Genomic DNA, 25055 nt, shown 5'->3' on the forward strand with positions numbered 1-25055 from the left:
CACATTTGTTGTTTGATATTTGTTATTAAATGCATCTCAAACATGCAATTAAAATAAATATAATTATTTAGAAGGGCTGTATGCAAATATTGTACATGGTTTGCGTGCGCAGGGACAGGGGCAGCGCGAGCACGTTGGGGTGTTTAGTTGCCTTTTTTAATTACTGGAGAGTCTGCACGCGCGTTCTATCCGCGGGAATCAGCATCATGTTTCATGTTCAAGCCTTCCCCTCCCATTTATTATAATGTGAGCTGAGCCCGCTCACGCCCGTGCAGGGAATAGGCTGTTCTATTTTCAAGTTGCAATGAGCACTTATCCGGACACCGCGCGGGCACGACGCTTTGATGTGAAAGGAAGAATCTGTTTTCTTGTTGATTTCTATCCATTTCGGACTGAACACGAATGCAGATGCAGACCCGTGCTTGCTGTGTGTAAACGAACCAAACACTTGCTTTACATTCCAGTTTTCCAGTTTTTGACAAACAGTTTCAAATGTGCTGTCACGCTTATCTCCTCTGCAACTGTAACCTATTTCGTCTCGCCGTCATATCGTGCATTTCCACAGAGGCGCGCACACTGTGGTTATCAACTCACTATTAAATATTTTTGTTTTATTGTTATCGATTGTTTTTTGTTTGTTTTATCTTTTTTCATGGACTCAAATTCCTCCTCCATATCAGAGTGGCCTGAATTTGAATTAAATTCCCGGACTGAGAAAATGGCCCACCCCGGCCCTGGTTACACGGTCAAGAAACAGGCTGTGAAGGCGTGTTTACCACTGCTATGGTTCAAACTATGTCTGGCACATTGATGGCTACGATAAGCTGAAGCCATATGGAGTTGCAATCAGTGGATGCATCGATGAATTTTCCACAAAGATGATATGGCTGGAAGCTTACAAAACAAACAACGACTCTAAGATCATTGCTTGCTACTTTATGGATGCTGTGATCAATTCTGGTGGGTGTCCTGCCAGGCTCAGACTTGATTTAGGAACAGAAAATGGCCACATGTTAATCTAAAACGTTAATCTAACGTTTCATCCTAACACACTAAAATCAATACGATTTCATTTGGTCATTTGTACTTACCTAGAACCCCCCATGTGTCACATCAAAGTGTGGTTTTACTTTAAGACACAGACTTGCTTTGACGTAATATTTTATCATTTCTTTTAATTAAGTGGCGGAAACGGGCTTCCATACATTTCAGTGTAACTGCAGGTGATACAATTAAGTACATTTGTCAACTAATCAGGGGGAAAATCATTTAAAAGTACATAAATTTGAACACTTTATACGTTTGTTCGAGAAAAAAAAAAGGCCAAAGGCAAATTTAGAAGCTTTAACATTTTGAATTTGTAGCAAGGATTTGAGATTTGGATTCTTATTGTCCATAATGAATAATGGACAAATATTTTCCGATCAAAAGTTGGGAAACTTGCACAAAGCAGCCCGTCTTAATGAGGGAACACACTTCAAGGCCAGCATGCAGAAGGTGAAACATTACTTTAAATTGGAGATTTGCTCTTTTTCTCCACATCTGGAACCCATCTTCAAACTGTGCGTTTGCGTGTGGTCTTTTTTTTTTTTTTTTTTCCACATCTAAATTTATGGGCCCAGAAACCGGGAGTTCACTGCACTCGTGGGGTACAGTTGCATTGCGGGGACCAAAACGGTGGGCACTGCAAATTGAAGGTGTCTATTAGCGTTTAAACTTGACCGAATGGAACAGAGGTTGGTATGAAAGATTCGAGGTTATGCATTCAATTTGATGTTGTTGGTGGTGGGGAGAGGGGGTATGCATGTCAAGGGAAGGAAGCTATGAAAAAAAAGGAAAACACACGTGTGTGTATGTGAGAGTGCACGGTTACAAAACAGGCTTGACTGAATAGTTGGCTGATGAGATGTTTATTTGCATAAGACATAAAACATACACACACACACACAGTTTGCTCAGTGCATTCAACTCCATGTACAGTACTAAATTAGAGAGTACAAGACATTCAGGTAGTTAGCATTCTTGCGTCTTGTTAGAACATTCATTCACATTACATTAGCTGTCTGTCCCACATGTCCACATACACACAGACGCACGCAGGCACGCAAACACAATGCATATATAAAATGCTGTATGTATTGTAAGCACAAGCACACATAATGTCAGGTAAAAAAAAAAAAAAAAAAAAAAACATTTGAATTTTCACTGTTTCAAGAGCTAGAGCAGGAAGCAGTAGGTCGGTGTGGTTAACACTGATCATCTGGTTACCGAGCCTCAAAAAACAGAAGCAAGAAGCTGCTGTTCTCACAATACCACATCTGACTGATATCGATTCAATGTTTTTATTTCTGACATCTCTTATAAGCACCACTGACAAAAGTTTAGCTTGATGTGCTCATAGACTTTTCCGTCATTCTCACTCCACACACCTCAGGATCACACTACTGCCATTAGAAGTCCCCGCTGACGCGAAATGTGTTTTTGTTTCTTTAGGAGTGAGGGATTTATGACAGGAAATCCCACAAAAATTTATTGTAGCTCATTTTCATAGCCGGACCTTGGGCCCCCATGAGATTAGTTCCAAGGAAGAGCTGCGGGAGTTAATGTGAAAACTCAAACAAAGTGTCGTGGAATTTAGCCCCGTAGGAATCCACTACTTGTTTTGTTTTTTTACCCATATGCGAACGTGAAAAAACACAAAGTGGAGGGAACCACCTGCTTTTGCCAGGAAAACTCGATGATTAATTGTTACGTGACAATCGGTTATGTTTGTGGGCAGCTGATTGACATAAAACAAGAACCGTGTAGGATGGCTGAAACCAAACATACTCGGCCTATGGTGGAGGGGAAAGGTGTCATCAGCACTACTCAAGTCAAAACAAACGGTGACTATGAAGATTTTAGTTGACACTGCAAATCATGATGTTTTCCATTTGCGTTTTATTTATTTATTTTTTTTTTTAAGAGAAAACTTTAATAACCGTAATATTTTAAGATGTTCCCTTGTTAAACTAATGCAGTTCAAATGGCACTTTAGTTTTCATTAATTGGCCTTCTCATAGTTTTTCCAAATAACTTTCGAGCAAGTGTATTAAAGCAAGATGAAGGGTGGAAACAGTGACGGAGTTCTTTCCTCAAACAAAAACTGAGCATTTCAAAAAGGATTCTGGCTACAGTGTAAGCCTACAGCTTTTTATTTTGGCAAAGGAAAACTTGATTTCAGGCTAAAGCTCTAATAACGAACACGCAGACTACATTACGAGTATTATAGCTACATTACAACTATAATCATACTATGTTAGAATATGCTGTTCTCACTGAATAACAGTTAGTCGTCCGCAGCTTTACAATGTTCCACATTCACGCACACACAAAAACATCCACACAAAGAGCTGGTGCTGGCCCTGTCATCAGGAGCAAATTAGGATTCCCTCTCGTGTCCCTACAACTTGGCCCTGCTCCTCCGTTTTAGGCTACCTTTACACGGAAACGATCTGAAACCAAAACGCAAAAGTGGCGTTTCGTTTTCACTTTTAAATCTGCATTTAGACGAGCGTTTTAGGGTGAAAATCTGCGTGCATGCGGAAACGCAAAAGTGTGTGACGTTTCATATTTATCGATGCAGTAAACACGCCAGATGGCAAGGTGGCAACACTACCAAGACCAAGTCTTTCTACTTTCTATGTGACGAGAAACGCAGTTTTGCGTTTTCATCCTTTACACGGTGGCGCGACAGTGGAGCGTTTTCAAGAATTCCACTCTGGAGGGCGTTTTCACTTTTTTGCATTTTCATGCCCCCAAAACGCCGTTACCATCTAAACGATAAAGTGCATCCGCAAAAAGGTTTTGCGTTTTTAACCCGTTTTTGTTTCCGTGTAAAGTGCCCCTTAAAGGGGAACTGTTCCCTTTCTGTTTCAGGGATCAAGGACGAGTGGTCATATAGTTCTTTAACGAGCGCTTCGTGGGACATTTGGCCGGCAACACGGCTGCTGCTGCTTGATCCCTAAAACAAAAAGGACCATTTTAGCTGCAAAACAGCCGTGGGAGAGCCAAGTGGAAGAGTTGGAATTGGGGCTTCAGCACATGGACAGCAACAATCTGTTTTACCGCCCGAGCCGCAGCCGCCCAATACTGTATGAGAAGCAGCTTTCAAGTCGAACTATAACTACCATCTTCTGAGGAAAGTTTTCAGTAAAAATGTTTACTTCTTTTAGGCTACATACAGAATATATTAAACAAAACTGAACTGTTACAAGTGTCAACTTGAAAAGCACACACGAAGGCTTTTCTTTGTGTGTGGTCATCACTCACACCCTGAGTGAAATCCTGTACATCAGAAAGCCCCTTCAGGTTTCTTACCACATGACTTTCCAACGACAATGTGGGCGGTTAAAGTCGGCGCTTGGAAAGCTCAGGGGTGAGATCTTCTCAGGACAATGCCTAAGACCTCTGAAGAGCTCCAACTGAGCATTTAAACGAGTAGAAACTCGCCTCACACCTTGACTCACCGTTGGTATGCCACGGCCAAATTAAGATACATCTTTTTTATTGTTACTTGTCCCCTTCAAATTAACAGCAAACTTGGATTCCACACAAGTATCTTTCTACGTGAGCATCGTGACCTCTATTTCTCATTTCATTTGGTCTTATTGCATTTGTCACGTGTGACACGGCTCATCGTTTCCTGTCCCAGAAACTGCTGTTTGGAAAGCTATCTAAATAATCTGCAGCAAGGTCCTCTGTTAATGGTAATCTCTGCCTCTGCAGTCTGCTTGAAATGGAAATCAATCAATCAATTAATTCAGTCGGTTGCATTTTGCTGGACGTTGTTCAGCAAAATTTCCTGTTTGAGCTTTTTGTTTGACGTTACAATGCGAAACAAAGACTGCTGAGGATTATCTATGGTCTACTCTCACATTAGCAGCCTTTTTTCATCCACTGACATCCAACGATAGCAGCAACTGAGGCAAAATGTTGAGCTTTTAGACAAAAAATATGAATAAATAAATCAAAAAGCTCCAGAGAAGTCAGCATGTGTTTGACACTCGTAAACTCAGCTGAAATGCTAAAAGCGGGTGTGGAGCTGCTGTTTGGCGGTTCTCATCATTTAAACAGCAAGAGCTTGAAAATGGAAACACTCCGAAAACTACACATCCAGATGCAGCTCATGGGATCCCATGGGGGAGCGCATGCGTACCGATCGCGTGTCCAATAAATAGAAACACCAAATGACAACAAAGTACTGCTGCGTTCATACGCATTGCTCAGAGGGAGACAGCTCGACGTTTGGAGAATTCTCTCGAGCCAGAGCTGATTTACACACAGAACGCCTGGAGATCCACAGGGGGGAGTGGCAGAATGAGAACCAGAAGAAGTGCAGCACGCTGGGGGAGAGAAGGATGAAGACCCAAGGGTCAATGATGGAGTTGACGGAGATGAAGCGGAGGGCAATCAGGTCCGTGGGGTGAGACTCTTGACGAAGCCCGATAGAGTTGATGTAAACTCTGGCCTGTGAAAAGAGAGATTATGCATTAAATTAGCTTAAAAAATGTACAACCCAGGGCTAACATCAATCATGATAGGTGCACAAAGATGGCCACATCCTACCCGACATTAATAATCAAGCATAACTCTCTTTACAGCAGCAGCAGCAACGTATGAAAGGTGAGACCTGTTTACAGGAGCGACATGACAGTCTGACGCGTCTTAAAAATACATATTTTTCAGCTTAAGAGTTCAGATTTTTACATATTATCCAGCTTACCTTTTCCAGCACGCCTACTTAAAAATTGTTTGATGAGGTTTCAGTAAACTCTGGTTTGAAAATTCCCAAAAGTCGTTCCTAGGACATTTACTGAGATGAAGTTTGAATTCCATAGTGAATCTGTCGCTTCATTTATCTTCCATGTTAAACATCAATTATTGTTTCTCCTGTATAAACAAGCCACACACTCAGTCGTTATAGTGGATAACGACATGCTTTCATATACTTTCATGCATTAGGATCTGGGCTTCCTAAATAAAAGGAACATTTGCATGGATATGCAAATGTTCAGCTGTGATGCAGATCTGATAGGGACGGGAAAGAAAAGATATCTGAATACGTAGCGTCAGACGGCTGGTAGATCCAAACAGTTTGGTCTGTTCTGCAGTGGGATCTATTTTCATATCCCAGCAGTGCAGTACAGTTCAGACAGTTTCATTCACAACATGCTGCAATGATATTAGAACAACCTTGTGGACAAAATCTACACTGTGTTCAAATGAATCCCTTCAAAGTAATAATAGTGTCCATCAGGGGCGAGGCTAGGGTATTTTTAGTGCTGCCAAGGCACCACCATGAGTTTGCTCGGCACCCCCTGGCTCAGCACATTTTTAAAATATTACATTATGCAACAACACATTTTTCTTTGCTCAAGGATGCATTATTTTAGTGACCATTTTATTTATTTTCTAGCATTTGTTTTTGTTTTAACTCTTTACTCCCAAAATAAATGTAGAGTTATTTTCAATATTTGTCTCAGGCTCTCTGTTATCCCTGTCAAGCCACAGTCTTTTGAAATGAAGAGGTCAAAACTGAATGTTGTAGGGGAAAACACTACTCAAAGCAAAACTAATACGTCTCCAAAATTTATAAATGTACTAGTTCGCCTCAATTAGTGAGTAATAATGTGCCTCTGTGAGCACTGGGAGCTGGGCACCCCTAAAGACCAGATCCTAAAATCGCCCCTGGTGTCCATAGCTTTGAAGTGGTGTCATTTTTGCAGCATAGTTCATTATCGCAGAACTATAATTTTCCTTCAAAGATTAAGATCGACGTTAAAAAAAACTGTGGCTTTTACCGTCAACGCCAGTAAATTCGCAAGCAGAGCAGTTCAGAAAGACTGTGCAGGTCTTTTCATCGCCTTTGCATAGAGGTCACAAAATGTCACGTTCACACGTTCGACAGAAAGCTCACACAATTTGATCCTAAATGCAGATAGCACCGTCGCTCACTCCCGGTCGCATCGTCACACAGGATGTTTACAGAACACAGAGAAATGTTCTGCGTTTAGGAGAGGCAGATGTTGAATGCTGAACCAGAACCAAATTACTATTCCTATGCTGATATCCAGCCAGTTTGTTTTCACGCAGAGATACCAATTCAATGGAAAATGTGGACTGTAGTCATTATTCATTGTTTTTGTGATGCCATTTTATCTGCATCGTATATTCCTGCAGTTATGGGAAAACTGCTTTCTGTTGGCATGAACCTGAGACAACATAATAACTTGTAAAATACAGTCTACGGTTCCTCATGACCTAAATCTACATCTACAAAACAAGCTTGCTGTCATTTCCTTCATTCTTTGAGGTGGTTGTGTACGTCATCTGCAAAAAATGATACGTGTTCAAAAAGGTGCAATACACTGGTGACCAGTAGGGGCAGTACTGGGCAGTACTGGGCAAAATGGGCGTCCGCAACAATACCGCTGCTGATTTTTTTTAGCTTTGATCTTAATAATAATAATAAACTCCTCAATAGTCGTCGTATTTATTGTTAACATCCATGGAATCAGGAGGTTCCATGGATGCGCCGCGCCCCCTATTGCAATTGGCTGGTAAAAGCTAAAAGTAGTAGTTTCTATCATATTCATCCAACAGATTCAAGACACCAGTTGGTCATGGAGAGCCTGACTGTTCATAAAGTCCGTGTGACTCATAATTTTCTGTTTCTACATTCAGACAAAACGGAAGTTGTTGTCCTTGGGCCCCCAAGAGCCACAGGAAGACACCGTCTAGCATCACCTTGGCTTCCAGTCCGAACCCGAGGAACCTTGGGAGTTATTTTTAGCCAGAACCTGTCCTCTAACTCACATAGCCTTCTTTCACCTTCCCATTAAAATATTGATAAAATTAGGAACATCCTGTCTAAGACTGATGAGGAAAAAGTAGTCGATGCATTTAGTACTTCGAGATTGAACCACAGCGATTCTGAATGAATTGGCTGGTCCCAAAAGCACTTTAAAAAGCTGAAACAAAATGCTGCAGAAGGGGATCTTTGGGGAATTAGGAGGAGATATCCTATTTCTCCATCAGAGCTTCTCTTCATTGCCTCCCTACTAAATCAAGAATAGAATTAAAGATTATTCTCCTCACAAATAAAGCTCCTAATGACAAAGCTCCATCATACCTTCAAGTTCTCGTCATTCAGTATTTTCCAAACAGAATACTTCGCTCTTACGCGGTAGGTTCACTTATGGTACCACGAGTTTTTTAAAAGAAGACCGGGAGGCAGAGTCTTCGGTTAACAGGCCTTTTACTGTGGAACCAGCTGCCAGTTTGGGTTCAGAAAGCAGAAACCCTCTGGGTTGGCTCATGTGACCCTTTGCCATTCCCTTTATTTATGTTGCTGTAGGTCATCGCTGCTGGGGGACCTCCCATGATGCACCCCTCCTCACATGTAGATTATATGCCATTTTTCTTGTCATTAACTATGTGTTTTTTTTCCCCCTCTCCCAAAGCAGGTATCTTTGGCCTTGTGTTTTATTGCTTGGTGATGCCTCGTCCTGTTCTTTCATCACTTAACCGGGTCGAGGCAGATGGCTGCCCTTCCTCAGGCTGGTTCTGCAGAGGGTTTCTTCCTGTTAACCCATTGAGGCCGGGAAAGCATTGCCGCATTTCTACCTTTAAAGCCGGGGGCGCTGTTGCGTTATTCTACCTTTAAGGCCGGGAAAGCGTACACGTCTTTTTTCATGTATAAGGTTATTTTGCACCACTTATTGACCTCTGCGCCAATTAAAGGAATTATAATAGACACGTGAGAGTGTCGTCATGTTCCTCGTGTCATTGTTTTGAAGTTAAGTTATATCGAACAAGCATGGAGGACTTTCAGTGGGAAGACATTTCAGACGGGAGCGATTGTGAGGAGTTTCTTGGCTTTGATGATGCTCATGAACGTGCTGACCCAATTGATGGAGATTTATGGCTAGCACATATGTTTGAAGATGACGATAACGGCGAGGATGATTTTGAAGGGTTTGAATGTGAGTGGAAGACTGACAATTACCACCGTAATCGACGGAGAGATTTCAACCGCAGGGGTGAAAGGCGGTTTACCTGCAGATGCCACACCGTTGCAGGCATTTAATCATATTTTTACTGAGGAGCTTTGGGCGCATCTCGTTTCCGAGATAAATAGATAGTGACCAGGTACTTCAGACTCCAGCTCGAGTAAAGATGGCAAGGTGGTCACAGGTAACTGTGCCGTAGATGAAAATGTTTATTGGAATGTGTATGGGCTCCTTGTGCTGCCAGTACGAAGAGATTACTGGCGATAAAATAAATATATAAATAAATAATTTAAATATAAAATAAAATTTTCTTTTATTTTATTACTGTTTTCTAATTGAAGATAGCGCTGTTCCTGCACTTGACTTTTTATTTTATTTCATTGCTGTTTTTTTTTTATTGAAAATAGTGCTGTTCCTGCACTTTACTTTTTCATTTTCTATTTTCGTGAAAGTGTATGTAAATAAACTAAATTTCCAAAGACAGCCACAGGTGTAAGCTCTCAAATACTTTTTGAATTTTGTTTCTATCTGCTACAGAGGCTGAGAAATCAATCATTTAGTAATTGCTGAATTTCCAGAAAAACTTCAGGTTTTAGGAGGTCTTTCCGAAATCGCCCATAGGTTTTACAGGCATTCTTTTCCAGGCGTCTTAGGCCTAAATGGGTTAACAGGGAGCTCTCCTTTCCATTGACGATATTCTATGCTGTTATTTGTCTGTAAACCATGTAAAGTTCAGACTTTACAGAAATTATCATGTAAGTGGGAATTCAAACGTCATTAAGAATCAACTTGGGAGTTACAATGAATGCAAATAGGGATTTAAAATGTCCTACTTTGTTCCCACATGATTTGTCTACAACACTGATCATCCAAACCTGTTAGAAATGGAAAGTAACACCTAACTTTCCCCTTCACTGAGCCATGTTTTGCCAGTCTCACACACGGCGTTGACGTGTATTCTTGTTAATCTTTGATCAGTAATTGGTGCATTACGAAGTATTTGACCTCTTTTAAAAAATAAATTAGTTTTCTAGTGCAGCCGCTTTATTAGCATTCCTAAAGCCAAAAAAATGTCAGGCAGATTTCAGTGATTAGTTCCTTCTCTGTGGCCGACCTAAATCAGCAGCTACTGCAGTTGATGGCCACAAGGTTGGGAAACCAGCCTCTTCATACAATCCATGGAAGCAGTGACTAGTTCACAAGTTTATAAAATGCTCCTGCTGTTCTCTTGGGGCATTCGCAGAGAAACAATATACAGTTAAACATGAGAGGAAAATACTTCTTTGTAGAGCGACGACGCTGCTTCTATTATTCACTTCCTGTCTTTCGCCCAGTTTTTCTCTGAATTTCTCATCATCTACATGTGTCTCCTAGTGTTTTTCCTTTAGCCTTTCACTTTTTCCCCCTCTAATCTAACTTTGACTCATAATCTTGTTGACTGCATTCGCAGCAACATTGCGGTGGCAGTAAGCCAGTTTGCTGCTGCTCGGTGGAACAATCCAATTGCTGGAATTTGGAAGCCCGATTGTCTCTTAAACAGCTGTCAGTGTGAAGTGTGAGAAAGCTGTTAAACACTCACTTAAGACTTTATGAGGTGCTGGAAGACAACATGAACTTCAGGACGAGTTGTAACAACAAAATCTGTATAAGGTTTCGCTTTTTTTTTCCAACTTTAAGTGCAAACAGCTTCATACCGACCTTAAAGTAATATAACTACATGGCATCATAACTCTGATCAGTGACAGTCCTCGCCATGTGTGGGAGAAAAAACAGAGCATATGAAGGATCAAGCCAGCGTGTGGAGATGGATTTTTCTTTTGTTTTGCCAGTCTGAGCCATAAAATCCGACTCACACTGTGAGCCCAGTTTCCTCTGCTTTTTCAGCCCCAACAGGAAGTGTAATAAAAGCGTTAATGCAAAGAGTCTGTGAGGGTTCGCTCAGAGAGCACTGTCATCTGTTTGAGTTTGATTTTTCCGAGATGAAAATCCTGAAATGCTGGACTGTGTGCCGAGCAAACACTCGAGTCAGAGGTGATGATGATTTAATCTCCGAATCTTCTTTGCATTGTTTTATTATCCTAAATCTAAGGACCTTGGTTGGCATTAAAGGATAAGACCGGTTTTTTGACATTGGGCCCTTGATTTCACATTATAACATGATGTTCTACTCACCCCTGCTTGTTGTTGGTAATTTGGAGCTGTTCCGAAGATATTCGCGAGGCGTCTGGCTGCTCTCTTGAGATATTCGGCCATGAAACGGTTTCCTATGGGCAAGTTTATACAGGCACAAACTATGCTGTTTATAATTTATTAATTACTGTGCACTAGCACTGATAACGTGGAGGTGCATCGCTTACTTAAAAAAATCCGGGTTACTAATTTTGAATTTTAGCCGAATGAATAAATTGGCAGCAGGTCTGTGGGCTTTCTGTGGTGGTAGCACGACGAGGACGTCAGTAACACCCACTTTACGACAAAAATTCAAAATTACAGTAACCCGGATTTTTTTAAGTAAGCGACGCACCTCCACGTTATCAGTGCTAGTGTACAGTAATTAATAAATTATAAACAGCATAGTTTGTGCCTGTATAAACTTGCCCATAGGAAACCGTTTCATGGCCGAATATCTCAAGAGAGCAGCCAGACGCCTCGCGAATATCTTCGGAACAGCTCCAAATGACCAACAACAAGCAGGGGTGAGTAGAACATCATGTTATAATGTGAAATCAAGGGCCCAATGTAAAAAAAACGGTCTTATCCTTTAAGGAAGACTGACCCTGAAAAAGCATTACAAATTCCATTACTGTACTTCTCTGTGCAGGAGTGCTTCTTCTGCTCTCGGTGCAAAAGGCTACAACCTGGCCTTTTCCAATTTTTTATGCCATCAGTCATAACCGGAGGCATGTCACACCCAATGCACCATCATCAAATTGGCAGAAAATTGTAATAGGATCCAACTCTCTCTGTGTGTGTGTGTGTGTGTGTGTGTGTGTGTGTGTGTGTGTGTGTTCTTATTCATTACTTTACGGGGACCTTCCTGGTATAATCACTGACATTGTTGTGACCATCGTCCTTATTGGGACAAAAGAAAAATCCAAATGAGGCAAAAAGTCCTGGTTCAGGTTAGGGGTTAAGTGTGAAATGAGGCTAGGTATGATGGTTTGTCGTGTGTTGGTGTGTACATGTGTGTGTGTGTGGACTGTGGTGTCGCTTACTTGGGAACCCATGAGTATTCATAAAGCTTTTAATAAATTATGCATATGATGTATTATGTTTGAATGTGCAGCCAAGTGAAAGGCAAAGCAAATGTGAAATAACCTTCATAGCTTTATGAGCACGTTTTAAAACAAGAACTCTCCAGTGGAGTTTTCCATTAATTGACTTAGGCTGAAGCTACTGGGCAGAAGACCCATCGTGAATAATAGCTGATCTACAAAGAGGACACGGAGATAAAGTCGGGTATTACGGAATAGGCCACTGAGGACTTTCATAATGCCCTGCTCAGGGCAACGAGAACATTTACCGATAAAGAGCGGCCACTATCAGTAGAAAGGATTTTGTCCTCATATCGATCCTAAAGGGAGGAATGGGCAGGGAAATGTTATTTAAGGCTGGATGTACCTGTAAAAGGAGGACAAAGTCCATCTCAGCATGATCATATAATGCGAGTCTGGAATTAAATATTGTAAAAAGGTTTTCTACATCTTCCTGCAGGGCAACAGTCTGCCACTGTCAAATAGGTTCATATTGGCCATTGCTTAGACTTATGAGTCCCGGAGAAAGGAGGGGAGACACGACTTACATGCATATATGATAGGGGACCTCTAAATCTTACGATAAATGAATGTGGTCATGTTATCTGGACTATCGGGATATCTGACCACAGAAGATACGACAAATGAATAAAATCAGCAGAATAAGGACGTGTAGTGTGTAAAAATTGCCCGTTCCTATCAAACAAAACTTCTAAATCCACTTATCTACAGGAGAGAAGGGTTTTTATTAGTGTTGCACCGATACCGATACCAGTATCGAGCGGGACCCTGATCAGCATTAAAATGGTGGTATCGGTGAGTACCAACAAATTAGCCTGGGCGAAAGCCGACTGTTGACTCCGTCAAACAGTCTGGAAAAACCCAATAGGAATCTGTTTCCATGGAGGGTGGGACCTTACTCAGAAACTTAAATTCATTGGAGTTCCCTTAACCAATCAGTAATGTTTAGAAAGGACGTAGGTTATGCGCCGAGGTTCATGCTTACTCTCGCGAGGCTCTAGCTCGCGAATCACGCTTCCCACATCCGCTTTCATTATACCGGTACCATTTGATAAATCAAACTTTTCCCAAAGCCAGTTGGAAGGAGAGCTACGACATCCTTGCCACTAACAAAATTGACAAGGCATTCCTCTTGCTCTCGTTTTAATTGTATAATGCTCTCCAGAGTTGAGACAACTTCATGGATAGCTTCTAGCGTTCTTCCGTCGCCATGTTTATTTCCGCTGCGGTTGAACTACAATTATATGGACTACAATGGACTCCGCGCGTGAGTTCTGCGTCACCACTCGCAACTGTTTGCTGATTGGCAAAACACTGAGCGAACCGAGGTAGGGGGATTTGGCCAGACTATGTGCGGAGCCAAAATCTTTGGGCGGAAGTACGTAGGATGGCGTCGCCAGGCTACCAACAAATAGGGCGCCGATACTATTTCCGATACTTTTATGACACTTGAACGCAGCCCTCTCTCTCCCGCCACTCGCTACACTGTGTTGCTATGGCCTGCTCCAGACCAATGAGAGCGGGCCAATAGCCGCTCTTAACCAATGCCGGGGCAGCTTTTTCATGCGAAGGGAAAAACAAACCAGGAGAAGAAAAATGTCGGCGGTGTGGAAGTATTTCATTATAGAAACGCCGGCGAGTGCATTGGCTACATGCAAGATTTGCGACCAGAAAGTTTCGAGAGGTGGAGTTAAAACGGGCAGTTTCAATACCTCGAACCTGATAAAACATTTGAAGACGAAACATGTGAACGAACACAAAGAGTTTGAGGCTGAGGCAACTGCTAGCAGCAAGAGAAAGCGGGATGGACCGCAGCAACAAACCCTGGTCAGTATACTTCGTAGGAAGGAGCAGTGGGACGAGAAGAGTGAAGCAGCAAGACAGATGTCCGAAAAAATAACCGAAATGACTGTTCTCAGTAACTTGCCCCTTGCCTTCGTTGAAAGCGTGGGATTCCGGCTTTTTATGGATCACGCAGTACCTAAGTATAAGGTCCCAAGTCGTAAATACATCACGGAGACGACTATCCCTACACTGAAAAAAAAAGTAACGGAGCATGTTTTAAGAAAGCTGGGGAGGGCAGGGGCCATAAGTTGTTCAACTGACATCTGGAGCAGCCAAGTCTCCCCACTTTCCCTGCTAAGCTTGACAGCCCACTGGGTGGACTTACAAACATTCATTCCGGAGAGTGTTGTGCTTAATGCCATTGAATTCAAGGGGTCACACACCGGCGAAGCTATTGCAGGAGCAATAGAGAGCATGCTGCTCAACTGGAGCATCCCGAAGTCAAAGGTAACGTAAATCTTCTTGTCTAGACTTTAAAAGAAATGCCGCAGTAATTTGAGACCTGTTACAAAAGTGCCGTAGAAGTAAAGTTGTGTGTGTGTATGTGTGTGTGTGTGTGCGCGTGTGTGTGTTACGGTTGCCTCCTTTCAGAAATGAAAATAAAGGACGCCGTCATCCTGTGCTTTGTGAATGAACATTAGTGGGAATTGTTAGCTATATGCTTTTGTTTGAAAACACAGTGAGCAACAGCGTCGGCATTTCTAACTATCTGATGCACGCGCTTGTTAAGGCTAACTTTTTAAACCAAGCCAGCACCTACCAAGTGTCTCCAACGCGCCGAGACACCCAACTATCGGGTCGGTGTGTGGAAAGGGCTCGACATGATCAGACAGACACAGAGCACGGTTTCATAAAGGTACATGATAGCGCACAGAGGAGGGAGGGAGAAAAGCTGGACGATTGCTTATTTCAGGGGACAGGTGGACAACCCTGTGTGTGTGTGTGTGTGTGAGAGAGAGAGTGAGAGAGAGAGAGACTCATGCGCTGCTTGCATTTGTGCGTTGCTCTGATGATGGAGTTGAGTGATGTTACTGCTGGTGCACAGAGAGAGGGAGGCTGATGCAGAGACAGGATGCTGTGGTTAATTTTTATTATAATTACATTATTATTAATAAATAATAATATTATTATTATTATTATTATTATTATTGAAGGTCCATGCCATTCTTCGGGACAATGCAAGCAATATGAAGAAGGCGATGAGGGACCTGGGAGTCTCCAGCCTGGGATGTTTCTCGCACTTGATTCAACTCGTGGTGCACGATGGACTGCTGTCCCAGCGAAGCGTGAGCGATGCGCTGGCCAGTGGGAGAAAAATAATTGGGCACTTTAAACATTCCCCATTGGCCACATCAAGACTTGAAACTGTCCAGACGGGACTGGGAATGCCAGTCAAACGCCTGATCCAAGATGTTCCCACCCGCTGGAATAGCACCTTTTACATGACTGCGAGCCTGCTGGAGCAAAAGAGTGCCATCTCAGTCTATGCTGCAGACTACCAGCTCCCAGCAACACTGACAGGAAGTGACTGGACCTTGCTGGAGAAAGTTAACCCTCTTCTGGCTCCATTTGAAGAGATCACAAAACAGATCAGCTTCGCCACCTCCACCACCTCAGAGGTAATCCCCTCAGTTGTCGTCCTGAAGCGTCTGTTGGCCAAACATACCACAGAGGACAGCGGGATAAAAACAATGAAGGCGACACTTCTAGCAGCTATGGACTCAAGATTCCAGACCGTTGAGGAGGAGCCCTTGTACTCTGTTGCAACCATATTAGACCCCCGTTACAAAGACAGGTATGTTTAATTGTGAGCTGTGTAGTGTAAAGTTTAAACATCTTGTGTTAGTGTGTAATTAAATGCAGGACTAAATAACAGCATATATGAGCTAACAGCTATATTATGCTATTCTGTTTACTTTGTTACTGCAGATACTTCACAAGTGCAGAGAGCAGCAAGCTTGCAAGAAGTGCACTGACCCAAGAGGTGGAGAAAAATGAGGAGTCATCACTGCAGACAACCACCACTGAGGCAGCAGACCCAGCCAGTAAGACCCCACGGATGAAGGCAGAGCCCAACACAAGTAGCTGCTTTAAGGGGCTGTATGAGGAATTCCTGCAAGAGCATGATGCTGAACAAGGTGGGGCCAGCAGCACAGTTACACAGGTACAGATAGAGACATATCTGGCTGAGAAAATAATCCACCGCACAGAGAGCCCCTTCGAGTACTGGGGAAAGAATAAAGAACGACTCCCCTCCCTGGCTACTACAGCTGCAAAGTTTCTCTCCGCTCCCTCCACCAGCGTAGATAGCGAGAGGCTTTTCAGCACAGCCTCTAACATACTTGATGAGAAGAGGAATAGGCTGTCAGGAGATCATGTCGAAACACTAATCTTCCTCAAGTAAAATCTGCCAATGTACCTGAGCTTGAACCCCAAAGACTTGAATCCTCAAGAGGACTGAGTAAACACTACTAGGTGTTATGTACTCCTTAATGCAGCTATCTCTCAAATATACATCATATGTATATTATTTCTTATTTTAATATAATTTTACGTTCTTACTGTTACACTAGTATTATACATGTTATAATAATTTCATGAAAGTTGCACTATTTTGGCATTTGAGAGCCAAAACTCAGGGTTTAAAAGAGTTTATTCAATAATTAATATAATTTTAGTTTCTTACTGTTGCACTACTATACTGTTATACTGTTATAATTTCATGAATGTTGCACTATTTTGGCCTTTGAGAGCCAAAAGTTGATTCAACTGTTGTCACCCATACCAGGTAGGCAATAAAAAGTTCTAGTGGATTCACTTTGTATTACTCTTTTTCCTGTTTCACAAAGGTAGGCAGCAGCCTGACAAAGCCATGATAGCAATGATTTTACATTTAACATCCAAGTAGTATGCAGCTCTTCATACACACACATATATATATATATATATATATATATATATATATATATATATATATATATATATATATATATATATATATATATATATATACACACACACATTTTTATTATTATTTTTTTTTTCCAAACAGCGTGGTATCGGTATCGGCCGATACTGCACAGCCAAGTATCGGTATCGGGGCCAAAAAATGGTATCGGTGCAACACTAGTTTTTATAAATCTGAATTTCATCATCTGTGGTTGCCCAAAAACTTATCTTTGATCTCTGCAGCTGCCTTCTATCTTGCTGTCCTTGTGTCACCCCCACTGGGTCATAGTCATTAATTTCATTAAGCCTCCCCGAGAGCCAGCTACGAAAGCTGATCCCTGCGTCCTTCACCTGCCCACAGTGGTGTTAATCTTGTACACAATGTGTGGTGGAGGACGATTTAAAAGAAAATAAACAAGAAGCAAACAACGCGATGGGGCTTTTGGTAGTGTGTTCAACATTCTCATAATGGCGCTTCAATGCCACAGTTACCCCGTTCACACAGAGGTGTCTGCGAGAACATGTGGTCTGTGTGATACTGGCGCGATGACTGCGATTAAACTGAGCACGGTGCTGAATTTGGTTGTTACAGCATTTCCAGGCACTTTGGCCCCATTACTGCGGCCTGCTCTTAAGTGCTCGCCATCATACGCTGCTGGGAAAGTTATTGAGTTTGCAGTTGATATCCGAGGCGAAACCCAAAAACCAAACAGATTGCCAAGGAGTCTCACTGAGACAGCATAATGGGAGACGAGTCATTTGCTGGCTGAATTTGTGCTCTCACTGATTGAAGCATCCAGAGTCACTTTTCTCTTTGTAGTTAATATACAGGTCTGTGCAAATGTCTTGAGCTGCTCCTTCATTTCTTCATATTTTACTTCCAAGGATTCAGACTTCCTTGTAATCTTTTAAAATAGTCTTAGGTTAATAATCGCGTTTTTTACACCATCAAAGTGATTCCCAAAGAGATTTTAGCCCTAAACATGACAGATCTTGGCATGGTGTTCAGTGTATCCTTAAAAGAATTTGAAGAAACTGCACAAGTGGAAGACAAAAGAAGAAGTGACAGGCTTGAACAGGCCGTCGTAGAAAGAAAAAAAAACAAAAAAAAAACAGCAAAGACCAGAATTGGGACCGGACATCTGAACCTTTAGTTTGCCCATTTCTGTTCACTGAAGCCACATCAGAAATGGTCTCCAGGGATGGGTGGCTGCCAAGAAGCCATTATTAAAGGAGGGAAACAGGAAGAAAAAGGCTGACATTTGCCAAATGATTTAAGAAGTGGACTGACAATCAGTGGCAGCAGGTCTTATGGAGGGATGAATCCTCCCCAGAGCCCGGACCTCAACATTATTGAAGCAGTGTGGAATCATCTTGACAGAGAAGGGAACAAAAGGCAGCCGACATCCAAAGAAGAGCTTTGGGATGTCTTTCAAGAAGCCTGGAGAGCTATTCCTGAACATTAGTTAAAGAAATAATAATAATAATAATAATAATAATAATAATACATTTAATTTTAAAAAAGCGCCTTTCTCAATGCTCAAGGACACTTTACAACCCATTAAAAACACAATAAATAAAATAACACAAGTTAAAAAAGAGGCTAGAGGGAGAATGCAGCTTGAAATGACAAGAGAGCTCGTCTAAGAGGGTTCAGGCTGTGTTGCAAAATAAAATTGGTCATACCAAATATTGACTGTACAAACAGCATTTGCCTCATATACAGCATTTCCATGACATTTTTGCACACCTCAACTGACTGCTGCTCTTATTTCCAGTGTCCCATGTAATGTATAAAGAAACAGCAAAGTTGCCAACACCAGAAGAAAAAAAAAAAAGCCCTTGACAAATTGAGAGCGCTTGTTGATGCTGCATGAGCTATCTCTCTATACGTGCACTTGTGTAACCACTGCATAAGAGATAACACAACCCCCGAACAGCACTATGCACTAGGTTCTTGCTTCTGAATTCAACAGCCTCTAACAAACAGACTTATCAGCATCATTCAGAGTGCCCCAAAACTACAGAATGTTCATCAAGCCGTTTGAAAAAGCCACACGCCTCAGTTCTCTGCGCACACTTGGTGTTGCGTGACAACAAGAGATACTGCAAGCACATATGGTGAGACCGTTTATGTTAACACAATGCTTTATCACTCTGCAACTAAACCAACTGAATTGTCACAAGTTTATTATTATTTGTAAAGCATTTATAAAATGCTTCTGTTGGCAATTCATCAGTGTTGCAACACTGACCAACACCAGAGACGGACAGCATTATTAAAATGTCACCGCAGTCCCCTCCTTTGTGAGTCGAACAGCCACAAATGATGATTGGGTCCATTCCGAGCAGTCATCAGTCACAGAAGTTACACTTGTGTTGTTTTCATATGTGTAATTCATGATTACGATTTCAGAACCAGATACCCTTATCTTCTCACTGGAGACACTGAACAAATTGCTTCCTGATGATATTACGGACCACATCCTGGATTCTCCAGAGTTCACTAACAGTAAGACAGTGTGCAGTCTCCGGAGCCCACTGTTTGCAAGGAGGATTTTCCTCTCTGTTTGATGGTGTCTCGTACTTTTTTTTTTTTACCCCCTCTCAGTCAGAGCGTTTATTTGCCCAGTTCAGTAGAGTGGTGGTTAGACTTTCTCTGTCTCCTACAAGCTCAGGAGGGGAATCGATTTACCACTCTGCCATGATAAATAGTAATATAACCCCTTTCGGATTGTTAGTATTGGGCTTTTTCTGGCTGACCTATTATGTCACGGACCACGTCGAGTGTCACGCCGACAGCTTTCTGGCACCGTACATTTTCACATGCTGCGCTCTTTACTTTCTTTTAACGATCAAGATTCATTGAGATTATTCTATGTTGGATGCGGCTTCTTCTTTTTCTCTTACTTTTAGGTCAGAGCCCGGGACCAGAAGAATGTATACACGCAGGAGTAATTCGACACCCATCTTCATTATCGGATTTAGTACGACTTCTCACAGACTAAGCTTTTTTTTTTTTTTTTTTAAGGGGTAGTTTTGAGTCAAACATAACATCGAGGTTTTATATTTTTTCTCTCTCTCACATTATGCACATGGACTGACTGTGTAACATCAGGGGGAGTCTATTGGCCGAAATGCCATGAACTTTTTACAATATAAAATCACTTGAAAAAAAGAAACAATGCATTGTCATTGCCTTAAAACAAGTTTTTTTTGCTTCGTTTTTAAATCTACAAGTGTCCCTCCTTACCCTTCTGCTATGACAGATGTTCAAATCAGAAATGAACCCCAATTTGTTTCCCCAGCATCACATTTATTCTCCCTGCAGACACAGCAATCGCACTGCCATCCCTTTAACAAAAAGGAGTGAAATGACTGCCGTCGTTAGACTTTCAGAATTGGCACTGCGCTGAAGTCCTTTTAGATTTTGATCCTCTTTAAACCCACAAGGGTCTACAAATAAGCGTCTGAAAATAACTCGACTGAGTATTTGTCCAAGACAATGTACACTTATTACCAGAGTCATTAAATCTATATTTAAGCATCTAGTGTTTACACCTGGGCCATCAAAACGGGCAGCCACTGCTTCCTGTCTACAGCTTGGCATCAGCGCAACCCATAGTCCATTGTATCATTTTTGAATAGCTACATTTCTACAAAATACAGCGGCACAGTTACACGCATCAGACTGGACACAATAAACCATATGAGCTTTTGGGTGAGGCCGTCTCTCAGAGACAAGGCTGAAAACCGCAAAGCAGGTCTTCAGCCGACACCGGGGAGCCCAGATCCGACATAAAGAGACAGATATATTCAAATCACACAATTTACATAGCTTAGCTAGTATTAACGCTTTGCCAAAAAGCTGTTTTTTGGGTGAGTGTATCTATCTGTTGCAGTTCATCATTTTTGGTTGGCGTACAAAAAAAAACAAAAAAACAAAGTACAGTCTATTTAAATTCTAAGGTTTTACGTATGAGGACAAAAAACCTCAGACAAGCGACAACACGGGACATATAGCCCATCAGTGTTTCATAAATTAATTCAATCTAAATTTAAGGTCTGCATGCGTATGAGTTATCTGCTGTTATCTTACCACCAGGGGCAGCGTGCAGATGATGAAGATGATGGTCATAAAGACCAGCAGGATCAGGTGCTCCACCTCCTGAGCCATGGACAGAGCCCTGCGCTCGCTGTTGGACCTCACAGTTTTCATCACGGAGCCCTGCCTCTTTCGACGTTGGTACATCTTGAACAGCTGGTACACCACAAAGCCATTGCACACCACAATGCTGAGGACGAGCACCAGCATAACAGTGGCATACATGTTGGCATAGATGCGGTCCTCTTTTCCAATTGGATTCATGTCAATGAAGCACCACGTGCCAGGACAGTATTGGACATAGTTACCGAATCCCACGAAAGGAAGCATGCAGAATGAGGCAGAAAATAACATCAACAATGGAATTGTGATATATGCACATTTCTTGGTGACGTGCCGGCTATACAGGTAGGGGTACCCGATGGCAAAGCATCTCTCTAGGGCCGTGGTGAGGAGGAGCGACATGGTGGCCAGGCTAAAGAAAGTCATGCAGACGCCAAAGTAATTACACACATGAGGGTCAGACATCCTGATCAAAGTGATGTTCCATGCGTATGACAGCTGCACGAGCGGGCTGACGAAGCAGGTCCCAGCCAAATCCGTGACCACCAGCGAAGTGATGAGAATGTGAAACAACGCACAACGCCGGTCCCCCTCAGTCCGCGAGTCCCTGCGTCGTCGGAATTCCAGGATCACCAGAGCGGCAACGTTGCCAAAGATGCCCAAAGCGAACATGATGCCGCTGATTAGCGGGCTTTCGGTGGAGTCAATGTTGGTCTTGTTGTGGCATGGGTCGTATGCCGAACTACTGCTCGGGTTATTTGACAAATTCATCTCCGCTCCCAAATAAGTCTCAAAAAGGAGTCGTTCAATAGTCGTCTACAGCCATTTCTGTGAAACCAAAGGAAGAAAAACATCTGTGAGAAACAAAGTGGCAACAGTTAATCTGTTGACCCTTAAATCAATCAATCAATAAATCAATCAAGACTGCATCTGAAGCCATTTTGTTGTCATTTGTTAAAAACTTCACAAACCAATGACTTGTTTTGCACAAGAAACTCTGGGTTGGAATTGCCAATTAAAAATAAAAAAATTAAACAGATATCTGGCAGTAGCAGCTAGTTGTCACTTTGCAGCATACTTACAATGAGCAGACAGTGGCTGCAGACAGTTTATCAAACCCAGAAAGGGAAAATTCACTCTCCCAACTTTCAAATGCAAATAAGGTGACCCTTACAGACGCTCCAGGGAGAAGAAGCTCTGTGTTTTGGTGGATCTAAACTGTCCCAGAGCAGCTCTGCTACTTTTAATGTTCACAACAGGCGAGACTGCAGCCAGCCTGATCGTTAAACGATAGATGTCTGCTGCAAAAATAACTTAATCCTGCATAATGTAAGAGATTGCTTCATTTGAATGCTGTGTTCAAGGACCTCCGACGTACTGAACTCCCACTCACCGGCCACCGGTGAAGCAGTGGCATTTGTAAAGGATGTTTGTGTCCCCCAACCTTCACTCTGTGTCAACAGTGGTGACCCAAACTACTGCACTGCACTGCACCCACCCACATCCATTTTTTTTCCTTTCTCTTTATAAAAAGTATAATTTTGCTTGATCTGAAAAAAATTTCCACGCTTGAAGTCCAGCGTAAGATTTGGAGTTTTGAAACCCCAAAGTTCCTCTTCTGTCTCAGCATTTGACAGATATTAGCCAACAGCCCGAGGATTCAGTTCACATTATTGCCTACGTTTCTAGCCGTCCTGCATCCGGGAGAAAGAAAATAAATTGCGCGAAGATTATCTCGTTTCACGCGACCAGTGTGTCAGCCTGAGCCCATGTTGCCTTACACTGGAAATGTGGGATCTCTCTAGGTTTGTGAATATTCTCTGACAGTTCATTTCAGGCTCAAAATGACACATTTGTTCCCGTAATATGGCTTTATGTGAAACCACACATCCGACTCACTTTCTCTGTCCTCTCCAGGGATACTCGCTGGAGTTTGAGGCATCAGATGTCCCTGAATCGATAAAGAAAGACACACACAAAAATATATATATATAAAAAAGTTCAGGTGGATGGTTTTTTGCCTCAAATAGAGGTTGCAGCTCTGGCAGATTTGTTCAGCTGTTAGTCTGAGGTATGATGGTGGGTGGGTAGAAGCTTTCTGACAGATCTGTAACAGCATTCAAATAATGCTCGATATATTTGTAAAATTACACATACGAGGAAAGAAGATTAGTTACGTTTTACAGGTTTCTTTGTAATATTACAACGTCAAGAAAGAAAACAAAACAAAAAAAACAGGATACAGTTAATTTAATTTCTTCCATCCCATTAAAAAATGTCCAAATTAAAAGCGTTGAAAGAGATAAAAAGCCATGTAATACGTTTTTATTTTATTTTAAAAGCGTATTTTTTTTTATTATTAAAGTACGAAGTAGTTTGTGTCAAAAGAATGTGCCGAGTATAGTCTAAAAATAATGACTAATTTCAAGCTATGAGAGTAACTTAATTCCTACATACAGTACGCCCGAAAGTTTGACTGACACTTTTTTCTAAATTTAGTTTTTCTTCGAGATCTGTGGGGAGACAGCGCGAGCCCCTAACAGCGACACAAGGCACCCTAATGATGAAGTTCTCACCTGTTGTTTGAGTTGCTCCCCGAAGTGCGCGTGTTTGTTTTCGCCTTTCAGTCTCACAGACGTCGGGCTACAAAGAAAAAGGCAGCATATCCCTGTTTTTCCTTTAGTTTTCTTCTCTCTGCTTCTCGCTCAGAGCCGTTTCTTTTAGGAAGGTGAGCTGTTGACAGGGTGAGGCGCGCGGCAAGATGAGACAGGCATGAATGGGGCGAGAGTACAGGAGACGGTGAGGTGACGTCACTCGTTAGGGAACGCCCCACCCCAGCCCACAAACTGGAACTCGTCGTCTCCAGCTTGAACGCTGTGAAGCCTCAAATTACACTGGTACTCTCACAATCCCCCTTTATTAAATATGTGGACTTTATTACATTTGAGTGATAATGTGTGAAACCTTTTGAGGTCCCAGAAACAATATTTATTTGAATATACAACTGAGAATAAGTCAGCCGCTCATTAAACAGTGAAGCATATCATGTCTCCAAAAACATTATCTGGAGACTGCTTCCTATGTGCAATGTGACATTTTAGGAATATCCAACTTTCAGTGTCTGAGTGTGTGCATGCTTGTTCCAGTCATTATTACAGCTGCAGCGTGAAAGATGTGCGGTTGTTTTTCCGATATGTGTCTCTTCAATAGGCATCACATGTTATTCTCTTGCGTTTCCTCCCAAAATATCATGGATTTGAGACTCGTATTTCCCATCGGAACATAAATGACTGTTTGTGCTTCTCCCTGATATGTCCCTCATGCGAGATGTAATCAATGGCTTGGCTTCACATATTCAACTCGCTCCAGTCTCCATTCCCCTATGGCCACATCAAAGTAAAGAATGAAACAACATATTATGAAAAGATAGTAGTTGCTGTTTTTTTATCTGTTTATTTGTTTAGTTTACTTTTCAGAGCTGTGTTCTTCTTTTTCTTTTTCTGAGGTCAATACAAATGAGTTTGTGCAGTAAAGATTACATTAAAGTCCCCCCTCAATTTGAAAAAAACTTTTTCCTCATAAAGAGAATGGGGGATTTATGAACTGTTAACATGAACCCTGTCCTCCGTGTTTACTTTGATTGTGCTATGCGATGGCCTGTTCTTTGAACAATAGAGCAATTCTTGTTTCTCTCTGATAAAAAAAGGATGCTTCACTGTACAATATCACAAGAAAATGGCTACAGGCAACTATAGCTGCCTGCTC

General features: G+C 42.0%; 1 protein-coding gene across 2 annotated transcripts; it reads right to left on the reverse strand.

The window, feature by feature from the left end:
• Positions 1 to 1901: 1901 nt before the first annotated feature.
• On the reverse strand, positions 1902 to 24043 carry ptger2a (prostaglandin E receptor 2a (subtype EP2)). Of its 2 annotated transcripts, XM_075477646.1 has the most exons (4): positions 23867 to 24043; positions 23190 to 23241; positions 21222 to 22118; positions 1902 to 5509 (listed from the first exon to the last, which is right to left on the reverse strand). In XM_075477646.1, the coding sequence occupies exons 3-4, from the start codon at positions 22059 to 22061 to the stop codon at positions 5252 to 5254; spliced, it is 1098 nt and encodes a 365-aa protein (XP_075333761.1). In that variant the 5' UTR covers positions 22062 to 22118; positions 23190 to 23241; positions 23867 to 24043; the 3' UTR covers positions 1902 to 5251. The 2 variants fall into 2 exon arrangements, with proteins under 2 accessions (XP_075333761.1, XP_075333762.1); XM_075477647.1 differs by lacking the exon at positions 23190 to 23241.
• Between the last annotated feature and the right edge of the window lie 1012 nt (positions 24044 to 25055).

The sequence above is a fragment of the Odontesthes bonariensis genome, chromosome 11 (assembly GCF_027942865.1).
Source record: "Odontesthes bonariensis isolate fOdoBon6 chromosome 11, fOdoBon6.hap1, whole genome shotgun sequence".
Lineage (NCBI taxonomy): Eukaryota > Metazoa > Chordata > Actinopteri > Atheriniformes > Atherinopsidae > Odontesthes > Odontesthes bonariensis.